General features: G+C 38.1%; 1 protein-coding gene across 1 annotated transcript in view; it reads right to left on the minus strand.

Moving 5' to 3' along the window:
* Positions 1-13,602, minus strand: part of LONP2 (lon peptidase 2, peroxisomal) — an 81,428-nt gene that overhangs the window by 34,861 nt on the left and 32,965 nt on the right. The window contains exons 9-10 of the mRNA XM_018061964.1: positions 3,735-3,885; positions 1,605-1,731 (exon numbers count right to left, since the gene is read on the minus strand). Of these exons, the coding sequence (XP_017917453.1) occupies positions 1,605-1,731; positions 3,735-3,885 (278 nt within the window). The remainder of the gene's footprint in view (positions 1-1,604; positions 1,732-3,734; positions 3,886-13,602) is intronic.

Raw genomic sequence — 13,602 nt, forward strand, 5'->3', positions numbered from 1 at the left:
GGTTGCCATTTCCTAACCCACAGTGGTCTTCTTATACTATGGACTGTTTAGGCTACATAAGACACACTGAGTTCTACTCTGGGTGTTTATTTTAAAAGAAACATTGACATCAGAGGAATCATTCAGAAGAAAACTAATCGTGAAGGTGAAAAGTCTTGAAAGTGGGTCAAGAGGAATGGTAAGGAGAATAGGAATATTTAGCCTGAAGAAAACTAGATGACTTCTAAGACTCCCTCCTCTCCTCCTAAACACTACAGGTCTATGACTACAACACAGTAAAAATTAATAAAAACTATGTCCTAATCTGGGTAACTCATTACATACCCAAAACTTGCCTGGAGTAGTAAATACCTGTGCCTTATCTATGAATAATAAAATTGCTCAGAGAAATTTCCTAATGTTCATAGCTTTTAACAGCTAATGTTTTGAGCAAACAAGTATATAAAAAAGAAATAGTTCTCCAGGCAACAACTGGCAAATAGAAATAGCGATTACTCTTTGAGTCATTAGTATTTATATCCAGATAAGCTTTGAATGGATATTTTTCTCTATATTCATATTTTACAGATGGGGAAGCGATCAAAAAAGGTTAAGTAAGTTACTTGTTGAAAAGTTACCTAGAAACATCAGGCGTATTATCTGGAATAATGATATTTTTGGAAGACTCTGGCCCAGAAATCACCTACTTTATTTCCCCTGGCATTATCCACATAGTAAATCACAAGTTAAGAAAAGGAACTCCCAGGTCAGATTGAGTCTTACTGTTTCATAAGTAAATTTAAACAGACTTCCAAATAGACTTCCATAAGAAGGCTGGATTAGATCAAAAAGCAGTCCGACTAGCCAAGCTCTAAGTCAAAGTTCAAAACAGAGGGAGACTTCACTTCTCTTGAAAAACCTGCGGTTACTGGGATGGGGCTGCAGAGTGCTGGCAGCCTGACACTGTTTGCCAGATGATGCAACAGAGCTGCAATGCTGAGCCAGGAAAACTGTGAGAGGCTACTGCAGACAGAAATTCTCAACAGGATATATTTTCCATTCAAACATACGATCCATAAATTAGACTCAGCAGTACTCAACTCAGATAATTTATGTGCTGCTTGCTACAGGCTTAACCACTTGGTAGCTAACTTGGGAAAATACCTTCTCTGTTGTTCTGGCGTTAATTCCGAAGATAAAAACACTACGGATTTTAAAAAATCTCTCGAAGAGAGGGAAAGAAAATCTGAACAACCTCTAACAGCTGTCTGAAAGGACCATCTCACTTCCCAGGAGACTTCAACTTTCAAGGTTCTGGGATATGAAAAGGTGTCCTGGTATTTTCCATGTATTTGGCTGTTAATTTATCACATTAATCCCCTACATTGCTACTGTAGAAAAGCTGAGATTCTGGCTCCACTAAAGTCCTTAGTTAGCTATGAAGATACTCTAAATGCTTTCCCTGTGAATTTCTGCCTAATACAGAGCCCTGTGTAAATCAACAGTTCCGAAAATGCTTGCTGGGAATCTGCTGGAGAGGGAAATGGATGCTGTGAGTTGCCAGTGAAACAGGAATCTCCTTTTCATATCGGAACATTACTGAAGCCCCCGGATGGCTGACTAACCTGGTGATGATGTCAAGAGTAGTAACCTGAGGGATCTGAATCTGCTGAGGAGTCAGCCCATGCTGTTCCAGCTGCTTAGGGATCAAGTGCCTGTGGGCAATCTCTATCTTCTCCTCTTGTGTATACCCTGGAAAAGAAGTCACCGTGCTTTGTGATTATCCACATGGCTTCCACAGGGCCAGGCTTCATTAATAAATCCGACACAGCGCAATGGGTCTTGGATTTAGAATGGATTGAAGTATGACTTCGAGTAAGAGTAGAATAAATTAATCTAATTGCCAATCAGTAATTGCTAAACTTTCCAACTTTTTCGCAAACAAAACAAGCACTTACTAAATAAGCACAGTGTTTGAAAGTCTTTTGATTAAAATGGTATCTCTCTTAAAGAGAAAAAAAAAATCTCACTTTCATTAAGATAAAGGTTTAATTTAAATCTCCTTAATTTAAATGCAAGTTTTATTTTATTATTTAAAAGAAAAATAAAGCCATCCTTTTTCTTTAGCATAATTTGCTGCGTAATCGAAAAAAACTTACAACAGTAACAACAGAGGCTTCTGTTAAGACTTCAAGGAAAGAGCTGAAAAGGGGCCATTTCCAAAAGTCCAATTGTAAATTTTAGCAACAAACAAAACAGAAACTAAGACGTCTCTGTAAGAGTTTTTTCCTTACATGTTGGAATTACATAGATAATTTATATATTTAAAATACTTTATGATCTTATCTACTTAAAAGTCTCAATAAGTGTAAATTTACTTTCTGTTTAAGTCCTGTAAGATGAGTGTCTCCTATAATGATTGCCCCCTTTCCATTTAACAAGCAAAAATTAAAAAGATGAATGGACAAGGAATCTATTTTTTGGTATAAAAAGGAGACTAAAAACCACCAGAAGAGCTAAAAGATAAGATAACCAAATCTGCAGAAGGAGGTGACATCAGTGTCCACCTCCGCAGCAGAGGTCCTGATTACTTCACTTCACGTTAATATGTCTTAGGGTTTTTGCCTTAATTTGAAGTTTCCATGCAACTAGGTCTCGTTACTTATTTATTTTAGTCTTATAAATAAGTACAAAGCAATTTTGAAATACTCCACCATATTTTAAAACTACAGGATCCTGCAGGGTTCACAGATAACTAAGAAATCGAATTATCACTTACTTGAGGGTAAAAATATATTTCAGTTTAATATGAAATATATATTCAGATTATATTTATTTTTATCTATTTTTATTTTAAAAGATACCCACTGACATTTGATCTTTTCTAGAGAGAAGTAATTCTGAACAATTTAAATAAGGTTGAAAACACTGGGATTTATTTAGTGTTAGTAACTAAAAGGGGCTTCCCAGGTGGCAATAGTGGAAAAGAATCCACCTGCCAAAGCAGGAAACACAAGAGACACGGGTTCTATCCCTGGGTCAGGAAGATCCCCTGGAGTAGGAAATGGCACCCCACTGTAGTATTCCTGCCCGGAAAATTCTAAAGGAGCCTGGTGGGCTACAGTCCATGGGGCCACAAAAAGTGACATGACTGAGCAACTGAACATGCAAACAACTAAAGGACTTTTTTTAAAACACCATCCTGTGAAGGAGAAGACATGGTTAAAAAAAAAAAAAGTATATAAGTATTGACAGATTCAACTAAAAGAAGAATTTGAAAGCACTCTGTAATTTTATATAAAAATGAGGCCAGCTGTAACAAAGAGAAAGTTTTAGGATCTACTTCCTAACGAGAATAAATGATTAGATGTTCTAAGAGATAGTAAAAACTTCCAAATCTGATAGGAAGCTACACTGGCAATGAGGAGATCTATTTTTGGTTTTTAGACACACACTTTGAAAAAGTAAATTATTTTATCTATAATTTTAGAAACTGTTTCAAAGAATATCTTATTTTCCATTAAAATGAACAGTTTTTAATGCTAAGTTGAATCTGAAAGTGTTACAGAATATACAATGTATGTTGTATAGAACATAAACACACTCTTATCTGTCATGTTTATTTTATAGATGTTGAATCTATATAAAAGCTGGTTTATATACCAGATTCAGAACTTCTGATTAACACTGGCAAATCAATTTTTTACTCAAAATTTATTTAGCAAAGTAATGACTTTTGTTTACAAAGCAAGTACCTGGCACCTGAATGATCTCCATTCTGTCCAACAAGGCAGGTGGAATAGTAGCAGTGGTGTTGGCAGTGGCAATAAATAGAACTTGGGAAAGGTCAAAGGCCACATTGAGATAATGATCTGTGAAGTTATGGTTTTGTTCAGGGTCCAGCACCTGCGGGAGAACAGTAGGCACTGAAACACACGCAGCAGTTCCGACAGAAAACCGCACAAATTAAAACTCACGGTGGTATTTCTGCTCGATACAGTTCGTTTGGGAAATACGGGGATAACATTAAAAATGGGAAAATTCTTTTAAACATATAAAAGCACAAAGAAGCAAAAATTAACCATTCAAACTTTGTTCTCAAAATCTATTAATGACTCACTATGTGGCCACAGCTAAGTTACCAATCCCGCAGAACCAGTTTACCTCCTGGTAACACACCCTCTCTTAACTGCTCTGAGAATATAAAGTGAATGTGTATGGTATTGGGAAATTCTGCGGTAATAGGTAAAATAGTAATTAGTATATTCCTCCTCAAACATTATCAGAAAGTCTTTAACAGTTTTTTTTTTTGGGTGGGGGGGTCACCATGGTAAGTAGGATCTAGTTCCTTGATCAGGAATTGAACCCATGCCCTCTGCAGCTGGAAACACGGAATCCTAAAGACTGAACCACCAGGGAATTTTCCTGATGGTTTTTTAAAAAGCAAAATCTTCCCGCTTATAATGAGTAAAATATTACTATCCCTTGAAAATATTTTAATTGAATAAATTAGATATTTACTAATCAGATTCTTAAAATGTTGAACAACTGTATAGTAAGGAGACTATATCTTCTGAGATCCCTGTTCAAATGCTCTAAGTTGTAGGCACTCAGAGGGGAGAGGCCTACAATGGACTTTAAAGAAGGCAACACATGGCTTCCATGTTCTAAACTTCAACATCTTAACACTTCCACTTACTGGATTAGTATAGATATAAACAGGGTTAACATGAAATGACTTAAATCAATCACAATTTTACTATATAACCAGCTTTCCCTTGCTTCTGATTCCCTTTCTAAAGTTTTACTTACTTTTAAACATATCCACAAGTTAGCCTTAATTCGAAGCCCTTTTCTTGAAGACTCTTGAATTTTGTTAAATATTCATTGTTATTGTTATTGGTAACTCAGTGTGTACCTAGAATATAATTCCCAGAGAGTTCTACTATTTATATTTTCACAAGACTTAAAATAATGCGTAATGTTATAAAAATGTTACTTACAAATCAAAGACAATTCTAATTATGTTCAGTATAAACTGGCTAAGTGTAATATTACTGTCCACCAATGATCTGAAAATTGCTCATCTATGTATGGCAATCTTAGTTAAACTGATTGCCTAGTTAAGTAAAAATCTCTCATTTAATGGCTGTAATTAAATTTAATACATACATGTTGGATATGTTGCCATCCAAGAGAAATAATTTTTTTCTCTTAAAATTTTAAGACACTGAGTTTTTTAAAAGTAGGAAAATTAATAAAGCAATGTTTTCTGGATTATGAATGAGGTCTTTTTAAAGTGTATTACTGGATGCCTAGGTTAGGAGGAGAGAAAATCAGTGATGCTCAATTTGCATACCTCCATCTTTTATTTAGGAAAATACAAAAAAAAAATGTAGAGTTTGAACAACATCAAAAATAGTAATGATCATTAGAGTGCCAGTTAAGAAGCGTTTCTAGGAACCATTACTCTGATGAAACCTTAAGGTAAACTGTTGAGTCCAGGGAGTGACACATTTTATAGTGCCAATTTTTCAGCTATCAAACCTCTGCTTCTTCCTCAAGCCTTACAGTGAGGGCTTCCATGGCCCAACTCACCCACATAAGGGAGCAGATTTCAGGAATGACCAGAGCTGTTTTTGCTCTCTTCTCACTAAAAGTTATCTCTATGTAAACCCCAAACTATAATCCCTACCTATGCAGAATGACTGGGAATGGAAACAGCTGTGACACATTTTATTCTCAGGGATGTGAAGTCAGCACAGTGATTAAACTATGGGAAGGGGTGTATGCCGAGAACTGTTCTTCAATAACTGTTTCTGGCAAGAGAAGAACTACAGACATTTGTTAGGTGACCCAGGAATACACTCCACATACTATACATGATGAGGCAACTATCATCTCTAAGTATGATCTTAATGGTATGGTGATACTTTTTAAAGTCTGAATCTTTTAGGGGTAGATGCTAAAGTATTTATGAAGAGATATGATGTCTGGAATTTGATTCAAAATAAGTAAGAATGGGATGAAGGAGAATGGGTAGGAACAGACAAAACAAGATTGGCCATGAGGGACTTCCCTAGCAAGCTGGTGGTTAAGAGTCTGCCATCCAATGCAGAGGTCACAGGTTCAATCCCTGGTCGGGGAACCAAGATCCCACATGCTATGGGGCAACTGAGCAATGCAACTCCTGGGCCTGCACACTCCAGAGCCCAAGTGAGCCTGCGTGCCACAACTAGAGAGCCTTCACGCCACAACAAAGACCCAGCACAGTCAAAAAAAACACAACACTGGGCATGAGACGGCAATCATTAAAGCAAGTGACAAATTTTATGGTTAATTATACTATTTTCTCAACTTTTGTTACAGCTATATTTTTTCACAACAAAAGTAAAAAAATAAAGTACAATAAAATAACTAAAATCAACTCTGGAAGTCACACACAAGTACTACAGAAATTAAATCAGTGCTAATGACAAAGTTGAGAAGAATGTCCAGAACATAGGACAGTCCTTAGAAGGCAGAAAGGCTATGCAGAGGAAAGACATGGAAAAAAATGGCAATGTCCAATTCATACCTAATTGATGTACCTAAAGAAGAGGTCTCAGCAAATGTAATTAAAGAAATAACCAAGAAAATATTCCAGAAGACTCAACACTACAGTCTGAAAAGCCTAGACTCCTCTTGTGCAATAATAAATGACAGAACATTATTAGGATAACACCTACAGAATTTTCAATCATACTTATGACTTCTTTAAAAGGTTTTAATAGTATTTTATTACACAGGATACATGTAGCAACACATAGGATACAATGGGTAACAACGTGAATACCTGTGAACCCACTATCTAATTGTGACTACATCTGTATTTGGTGTCTAGATCAGAGGTCATCAAAGTGGAATGTTTAGAAAAGCCCCCTGAAGTGCAAGTAGAAAATATGAGTCCATATATTCATCTTTATGTGTCTATAAATACCAGAAAGAAATTAGTTTTTAAAATATTTACTACAAGAAGTAATGCCCTCACCTGAAATACACATCACACACATATGAGATAGTCTGAGAGAAGAGCAGAACTCCCATAACAGAATGAGCTGATGTGGGGTCCTCACTCATCTGCTTTAACTGTGATCACAGTACAACGGCAGTCCATGTTTTCCTGATTCAGTAGTTTTATAGAATACAAATGGATCAATGGAGTGTTTAAAAAGATTTCTGCAACATATCATGAAAGATAATAGAGGCAAAACTGTGAGCAGTAAGAAAATAATAGGAGTTGATACTTACTTCTGGAATAAGCTTTGACAGCCACAGTACAAAATAAAATAAAAACAATTACCTAATTAAAAATCCATCATTTTCCCCCAAAATAACTGCTTAACCTTTAAAAATGTGTTCTGTATGGGCCGCATGTATAAATACCTAACATTAGTACAATGGCACGTATATGTTATGTTCATGTTGCATATTTAGCTTTAGTTACATTGACTTGTATCCCCTCAATGTATAATTGGAAGAAGGGTCTTTAAGGAGGTCATTAAGGTTAGAAGAGGCCATTAAGGGTGGGTCTCTTATCCAATATGACTGGTGTCCTTGTAAGAGAGGGGAAGAGATGAGGCACGCATGAGCCCAGAGAAAAGGTCATCTGAGACACACAGTGAAATGGTGGCATCTTCTCAAGGCGGCACAAGTCAGAGACCTCAGGAAAAATCAAACCTGCCAACACCTTGATTTTAGACTTCAAGCTTTCAGAACTGTGAGAAAATACATATGTTTGCCTTTTTTTTTTTTTTTTTAAGAAATCCAGTCCGTGGTATTTTGCTACGGCAGCTTTAGCACACTGTGTTGTTCAGTAGTGAAGCTGTGCCTCTTTGCAACCCCATGGACTGCAGCCTGCCAGCATGCCCTGTCCTTTACTATCTCCCTGACTTTGCTCCAACTATTTGTTCACTGAGTTGGTGATGCCCTCCAACCATCCCATTCCCTGTCATCCCCTTCTCTTTCAGCCTTCAATCTTTCCCACCATCAGGGTCTTTTCCAGTGAGTTGGCTCATTATGAAAGTATTGGAGCTTCAGTTTCAGCACCAGTCCTTCCAATGAATATTTAGGGTTGATTTCCTTTAGGATTGACTGGTTTGATCTCCCTGCTGTCCAAGGGACTCCCAAGTCTTATCCAGAACCACAATTTGAAAACATCAATTCTTTGGCACTTGGCCTTCTTTATGTTCCAGTTCTCGCATCTGTACATGACTACTGGAAAAACCATAGCTTTGACTACATGGACCTTTGTTGGTAAAGTGATATCTCTGCTTTTTAATACGCTGTTTAGGTTTGTCGCAGCTTTTCTTCCAAGAAGCACGCATCTTTTAATTTAATGGCTGCAGTCACCATCTGCAGTGATTTTGGAGCCCCAGAAAATAAAATCGGTCACTGCTTCCACTTTTTCCCCTTCTATTTGCCATGAAGTGATGGGACCAGATGCCATAATCTTAGTTTTTGAATGCTGAGTTTTAAGCCAGCTTTTTCACTCTCCTCTTTCACCCTCATCAAGAGGCTCTTCAGTTCCTCTTCACTTTCTGCCTTTAGAGGGGTGTCATCTGCATATCTGAGGTTCTTGATATGTCTCCTGACAATCTTGATTCCAGCTTGAGATTCACCCAGCCAGCATTTCTCACAATGTACTCTGCATGTAAGTTATATAGGCAGGGTAACAACATACAGCCTTATTGTACTACTTTCCCAATTTTGAATCAGTCAGTTGTTCCACGTCCAGTTCTGTTGCTTCTTGACTTGCATACAGGTTTTTCAGGAAATGGTTAAGGTGGCCTGATACTTCCATCTTTTTAAGAATTTTCCATCGTCTGCTGTGATCCACACAGTCAAAGGATTTTGCATAGACAGTGAAGCAGATTGATTATATTCTTTGCAGCCAAAGATGGAGAAGCTCTATACAGTCAGCAAAAACAAGACATGGAGCTGACTGTGGCTCAGATCATGAGCTCCTCTCATTGTAAAATTCAGGCTTAAGTTGGAGAAAGTAGGGAAAACCACTCGGTCATTCAGTTATAATCTAAATCAAATCCATTATGATTATATAATGGAGGTGATAAATAATTCAAGGGATTAGGTCTGGCAGACAGAATAACTGAGGAAGTATGGACAGAAGTTCGTAACCTTGTACCGGAGGCAGTGACCAAAACCATCCCAGAGAAAAAGTAATCCAAGAAGGCAAAGTGTCTGAAGAGGTTTTATAAATAGCTGAGGAAAACAGAGAAGTGAAAGGCAGGGGAGAAAGGAAAAGATAAACCTAACTGAATGCAGAGTTCCAGAGAATAGCAAAGAGAGATAAGAAATGAACAATGCAAAGAAATAGCGGAAGACAACAGAATGGGAAAGACTAGAAATCTCTTCAAGAAAATTGTAGATATTAAGGGAACGTTTCATGCAAGGATGGACACCATAAAGGACAGAAACAGTAAGGACCTAATAGAAGCAAGAGATTGAGAAAAGGTGGCAAGAATACACCAAAGAACTATACAAAAAAGGTCTTAATGACTCAGATAACCACAATGGTGTGGTCAGTCATCTAGAGCCAGACATCCTGGAGTGTAAAGTCAACCGGGCATTAAGAAGCATTACTATGAACAGTTAGTGGAGGTGACAGAATTCCAGCCAAGCTATTTCAAATACTAAAAGTTGATGTAGATAAAGTGCTGCACTAAATATGCCAGCAAATTTGGAAAATTCAGCAGTGGCCACAGGACTGGAAAGATCAGTTTTTATTTCAATCCCAAAGAAGGGCAATGCCAGAGAATGTTCAAACTACCATACAATGGTGCTCATTTGGCATGCTAGCAAGGTGATGCTCAAAATCCTTCAAGCTAGGTCTCAATAGTATATGAACCAAGAACTTCCAGATGTATAAGCTGGGTTTAGAAAAGACAAAGGAACCAGAGATCACATTGCCAACACTTGGATCGTGGAGAAGGTAAGGGGATTCCAGAAAAACATCTACTTCTGCTTTACAGTTTACAAACTGTTTTTACATGTATTCTTCTTGCTTTAATAGGCTGTGAGGCATGAGAAATTCTTACCCAGGATTTGGGCAGGTGGGGAGGAGGATGCCAGGGATCAAGCCCCTTGGTTCTTCCATATCTGCATCTTGCTTCACTCTACAGCACCACAGTCAAACTGATGCTATTAGTCACTAAACCTCAGAGATAAGCATCCAACCCAGGTTGGCGCTTAAAGGTATCTTTTGAGGTTTTTGTATTTTTAGTTTAGAATATTAATAAATCAATTGCCAAAAGAGTGACTATCAAGTTCTATGTCAGAAAATATCAATATGTCAGCTACTCATCATCAAACATCAATTCAACAAACATTACTGAATCGCTACAAAGCACTAGGTGAACACTTAAAATATACAGTCAAACAAACATACAGGGGTTTATTCCTCTCCTACTACTTGTGAAGCTGTCTTTGGTAGACTTGTTTCACAACTCCCAGAGACAGTCTGTTGGGAAATCTAACTATCAGGGAATCCACCTTAAGTTCTTTTCAACAAGGTAACAGTGTGTGTCTAATGAGAGCATCTGTTATATTATCTGAAAAATGCTCCAATTAAAGTTTTCAAGTCTAAAGTCAGCACCTAAGAAACAACTAAAATCTTAAATAATGTTCATTATTCTATCATTCACAGTACTGATTAGTAAACTAGTTACTGAGACAAAGGAGAACTGTTTTTGAATAAAAACAAGCAAAAATCAAACCAAATAAAACTCTTATCTCCAAACCCTGGGGCTTTTAAAGTGAGGTAACTATGCCTTTTATTGTCCAAAGAGGCCCCACTTCTAAGACTAAAAGAGAATGCAGTTAAGAATTAGGCATAACCAGGAGTGTCCCATGCAAAACAGAATGTATGGCCTCCCTACTTGTAAGTCACGTCTCAGTCCATCCTGTCCTCAGGAGATTACAACAACAGAAAAGAATCAGGAAGCCAGAGGGAACTCAAAGCAAGGAAATAGAGAAAAAAAAAAACTTTCACAAAGCAAGTTTTCCCTCAGTTTTAAAAACCAATTTGAATATTAATATTATTTTACATAAACCACGGTAAAGAGTGGGGCAGAAGTGGTAAAATACGGAGGACTGGTTAAAGTAAACTTAAGAAGCAGTCAGATGCCAGATCCCTTCCCCATTCCAGTAAAGTACTGGGATTCCCTTAAGAACATCAATCAGCAGGCCCCTGCACAGGTGGCACAGCACAGCTGACCAGAGTACATACTCTACTGAAAACAGCAGCTCAGGTGAGTGCATGCATCTGGGATGCTGAATGCTTCCCCTACGTGGCTCCCAGCGGCTGGCAGCTGGGCCTTCATTCTCAAGCCAAGAGACTTGAAGAGTCTTCCCTAAGAAATCTGACCAGCCTTTAAAAAAGACCTAAAGTTACTGACACATGAGGTTCCACAATCAAATATATTAGTCAGATGACCTACCCTGAAAATTGTAATCAATAAACCCTCTCTAGGTCAGGAAGCAACAGTTAGAACTGGACATGGAACAACAGACAGGTTCCAAATAGGAAAAGGAGTACATCAAGGCTGTATATTGTCACCCTGCTTATTTAACTTCTATGCAGAGTACATCATGAGAAACGCTGGACTGGAAAAAACACAAGGTGGAATCAAGATTGCCGGGAGAAATATCAGTAACCTCAGATATGCAGATGACACCACCCTTATGGCAGAAAGTGAAGAGGAACTCAAAAGCCTCTTGATGAAAGTAAGAGGAGAGCAAAAAAGTTGGCTTAAAGCTCAACATTCAGAAAACAAAGATCGTGGCATCCGGTCCCATCACTTCATGGGAAATAGATGGGGAAACAGTAGAAACAGTGTCAGACTTTATTTTGGGGGGGCTCCAAAATCACTGCAGATGGTGACTGCAGCCATGAAATTAAAAGACGCTTACTCCTTGGAAGGAAAGTTATGACCAACCTAGATAGCATATTCAAAAGCAGAGACATTACTTTGCCGACTAAGGTCCGTCTAGTCAAGGCTATGGTTTTTCCTGTGGTCATGTATGGATGTGAGAGTTGGACTGTGAAGAAGGCTGAGCGCCGAAGAATTGATGCTTTTGAAGTGTGGTGTTGGAGAAGACTCTTGAGAGTCCCTTGGACTGCAGGGAGATCCAACCAGTCCATTCTGAAGGAGATCAGCCCTGGGATTTCTTTGGAAGGAATGATGCTAAAGCTGAAGTTCCAGTACTTTGGCCACCTCATGCAAAGAGTTAACTCACTGGAAAAGACTCTGATGCTGGGAAAGATTGGGGGCAGGAGGAGAAGGGGACGACCAAGGATGAGATGGCTGGATGGCATCAAGGACTCCATGGACGTGAGTCTGAGTGAACTCCGGGAGATGGTGATGGACAGGGAGGCCTGGCGTGCTGCGATTCATGGGGTTGCAAAGAGTCGGACACGACTGAGCGACTGAACTGAAGCGGACTGAACATGCTTATAGCTTCCAATCAGCATTTTAAAATCCTATTAAATATGAATGGGGCTTCCCTGATGGCTCAATGGTAAAGAATCCATCTGCTAGGCAGCAGACGCAGGTTCAATCCCTGGGTTGGGATGATCCCCTGGAGAAAGAAATGGCAACCAATTCCAATATTCTTGCCTGGAAAATCCCATGGACAGAGGGGCCTGGTGGGCTACAGTCCACGGGGTTGCCAAGAGTTGGACAGGACTTAGCGACCAACCAATCAACTAATTTTATATATGAACAGACAAAACTGTCAGACATCTAATGAAAGATTCTAATATTAAAGACAGAGACCAGAAAAAATATATGTAATGAATAGACAAATGAAGCTTTAGAGCAAAGAAAGAAAAAAATTTTCTTAATCTATTAGTATTTTTCTCACAGAGATAAAAAGACATTTTACAACTATGTAACAAGAGCAAGATACTATTAAAAGAACATGCAGAGAAGTTAAAAAAAAAGGGCGGGTGGTTCTCTGAAATGACAAACTCAGAGAAGGATTAAAAGATAAAGCTGAGGAAGTCTTCAGAGGAAGTAGAGCAAAACATAAAAAAGGTGAGTAACAGGAGAGAGAAGAAAATTAAAGATCTAACATCAAATTAATAGGAGTTCCCCAAAAATGAAGAAGAATCACCAACAAAAAGATTCAAGAAAATTTCATAGAAATAAAAGGAGAGGATTTATCAATACAAAGAGTCTTCAGAGCATCAGCGAAAATGGAAACAAAGAGACTCATGCCGTGGCAGAGTAGTTAATCTTCAGAACACTGGGATAAAGTGGAGACCTGAGAAGTTTTCAGAGAGTAAAACAAGTCACAAAAGACAGGACCACAATAGCTTTGTTTCATCAACAGCAACAAAGGAGAAACTGTCTTTAAAAGTCTGCAGGAAAATTATTTCCACCTGGAATTCTACACCCAGTCAAACTACCAATCAAGTATGAGAGAACCATAAAGACATTTTCTGATATTCAAACTTGAAAAATGTTTACATTCAGGCTTTCTCAGGAAGCTACTGAGGGACTAACACCAGGACAATGAGAGAATAAATCAAAACAGAGGAAGACATGGGCTACAGGAATC

This window comes from Capra hircus, chromosome 18, assembly GCF_001704415.2.
Source record: "Capra hircus breed San Clemente chromosome 18, ASM170441v1, whole genome shotgun sequence".
In the NCBI taxonomy this organism is placed as follows: domain Eukaryota; kingdom Metazoa; phylum Chordata; class Mammalia; order Artiodactyla; family Bovidae; genus Capra; species Capra hircus.